Genomic DNA, 2,836 nt, shown 5'->3' on the forward strand with positions numbered 1-2,836 from the left:
TTTGAGTTAGAAGGGGCAGATGTAGTGTTGGGAATTTTTTGGCTCAGTACACTGGGCGATGTTTGTGCTAATTGGAGAAATCTGACAATGGCATTTATCAGTGAAGGGAAAATGGTGGTTTTACAAGGGGATCCGTCGTTAGTCAAGACGGTTGTGTCACTTAAGGCAATGCTGAAATCCTTGCAGAGGGAGGATGCGGGTTATGTGATTGAGTTTTGCTCCATGGGTGTCAAGGGAGAGGAAACAGAAGAACCCATTGATCCGGCAGCTGCTGCGATTGTAGATGGATTTAGCTACCTGTTTGAACAGCCTACTAAGCTCCCACTTAAGAGACCCACTGACCACGCCATAGTCTTAGAAGCTAATGCCAAACCTCCTAACATTCGCCCATACAAATACTTTTATTCCCAAAAAAATGAAATTGAAAAGTTGGTAGGTGAGATGCTGGTGGTAGGAATTATACAACCCAGTACCAGTCCTTTTGCTAGTCTTGTGTTGTTGGTTAAGAAGAAATATGGTAGTTGGCGTTTTTGTGTAGATTACAAGGCACTAAATAACATCACTATCCCCGACAAGTTCCCTATTCCCTCAATTGATGAACTGATTGATGAACTGCTGGATGAACTATCAGGGGCAGCCATTTTTACGAAACTGGATCTAAAATCAGGTTACCACCAGATTAGGGTTAAAGAAGAGGATGTTCCCAAAATAGCCTGTAGGACTCACGAAGGGCATTATGAATTCCTGGTCATGCCTTTTGGATTAACCAATGCCCTTTCCACCTTTTAAGCTTTAATGAATACCATCTTTAAACCGGTTTTGAGGAAGTTCATACTTGTGTTTTTTGACGATATCCTCATTTACAACCCTGATTTGAAGACTAATTTGCTCCACATGAGACAAACCTTTCAAATCCTCACCAAGCATGAATTAGTAATAAATTACAAGAAGTGTCTATTTGCCCGTCAGAGATTGGAGTATTTGGGTCACTTAATTTCATCAAAGGGGGTAGAGGCTGACCCACAGAAGATTGATTCAATGCTGACTTGGCCCGTTCCATGCACAATCAAAGGATTACAAGGCTTTTTGGGGTTAACTGGTTACTATCGCCGCTTTATACAGAATTATGGTTTAATCGCGCAGCCTTTAACACAGTTGCTGCGAAAGGACTCTTTTACATGGAATGACCAAGCACAACGAGCTTTTGAAGCCCTTAAAGCGGCAATGACTTCAGTTCTTGTTCTAGCAGTTCCTGATTTTACCCTTCCATTTGAAGTTCATACAGACGCTTTGGAACAAAGTATTGGAGCTGTCCTGGTCCAGAATCAGCGCCCCATCGCATTCCTTAGCCAAGCTTTCTCCAACCAGTCCTGACAAAAGTCAGCGTACGAAAGGGAGCTGATGGCAATTGTGTTTGCTGTCCACAAATGGAGCCACTACCTTAGTGGGAGAAAATTTATCATTAAATCTGACCAATGTAGCTTGCAGTTTTTGACAGATCAATGAGTTAAGACACCCGAGCAACAAAAGTGGATTTCTAAGCTCCTAGGATTCTCTTTTGAAATCCATTACAAACCTGGAAGCTCCAACCAAGTGGCTGATGCCTTATCTAGACGAGGAGAGGGTGTTGAATTAGAGGCCATTTCGGTGGTCCAATTTTCAGAATTTGATGAGTTAGCAGCTTAAGCACAACAAGACCCCAAGCTCCAAGCAATCATCTAAGAACTTCTTTTTGACCCTTCCAGTCGTCCCCATTATGGCCTTCGTTGTGGTTGCCTCATCTACAAAAACAGGTTGGTCTTACCCAAAAATTCGAAGTTCATCCCTAAACTATTAGAAGAATTTCACTGCAGCCTAGGAGGGGGCCATTCAGATTTTTCAGAACTTATAAAAAACTGATGAATTTAGTGTTTTGGGACGGTATTAAGAAGGATTTGCAGGAGTATGTGCAACTTGTCAATTAAATAAATATTTTGCTCTCAAACCAGCAGGTCTCCTTCAACCCTTACCCATTCTATCCCAGGTTTTTGAAGATATTAGCATGGACTTCATTGGAGGGTTACCAAAAGCAAAAGGGTAGGATACTATAATGGTTGTGGTGGATAGGCTCACTAAATACGGCCATTTTATTTCCCTGTGCCATCCCTACAGTGCTAAGGATGTCGCTGCTATTTTTATCTCTCATATTGTGAAGCTCCATGGGTTCCCAAAGTCCATTGTGTCGGACCGCGATAGGATCTTTATCAGTCAATTTTAGCAGGAACTGTTCAAGGCCGCAAGCACCTTGTTGAAGTTCAGTTCGGCATACCACCCTCAAATCGATGGCCAAACGGAGGTGGTCAACCGTTGTTTGGAAACTTACTTGCGATGTTTCTGTAGTTCGCAGCCCAAACAGTGGCATAGGTGGTTGTCCTGGGCAGAATATTGGTACAATACCACACATCACAACTCCATTAAAATGACTCCCTTCAAAGCTCTATATGGAAGGGATCCACCCACTCTCCTCAAATTTACAAATTACCCTTCCTCAGTGGAAGAAGTCAACCAGCAAATGGCTGCACGAAATTCCATATTGGATGAGTTGAAGCATAATTTGTCTGTTGCTCAAGAGCAGATGAAGGAAACAGTTGACCTACATCGTCGAGATATTAGTTTTCAATCGGGAGACCAGGTGTATTTGAAGCTCCAACCATATAATTTCAAGTCCTTGGCCAAAAAACTGAATGAAAAGCTGAGCCATAGGTTTTATGGTCCTTTTCCCATACTAGAGAAGATTGGGCAGGTTGCTTACAGCCTTCTACGGCAAAAATTCATCTAGTCTTTCACATCTCTCAGC

At 42.5% G+C, this 2,836-nt stretch overlaps 1 protein-coding gene across 1 annotated transcript; it reads left to right on the plus strand.

Annotated features, from left to right (window-relative positions):
* The first annotated feature begins 795 nt into the window (after positions 1-795).
* On the plus strand, positions 796-1,374 carry LOC116124355 (uncharacterized mitochondrial protein AtMg00860-like). Its single transcript, XM_031410074.1, has one exon. The coding sequence runs from the start codon at positions 796-798 to the stop codon at positions 1,372-1,374; it is 579 nt and encodes a 192-aa protein (XP_031265934.1).
* The last annotated feature ends 1,462 nt before the right edge of the window (positions 1,375-2,836 follow it).

The sequence above is a fragment of the Pistacia vera genome, unplaced genomic scaffold, assembly GCF_008641045.1.
Source record: "Pistacia vera cultivar Batoury unplaced genomic scaffold, PisVer_v2 Contig1514, whole genome shotgun sequence".
Classification (NCBI taxonomy): domain Eukaryota; kingdom Viridiplantae; phylum Streptophyta; class Magnoliopsida; order Sapindales; family Anacardiaceae; genus Pistacia; species Pistacia vera.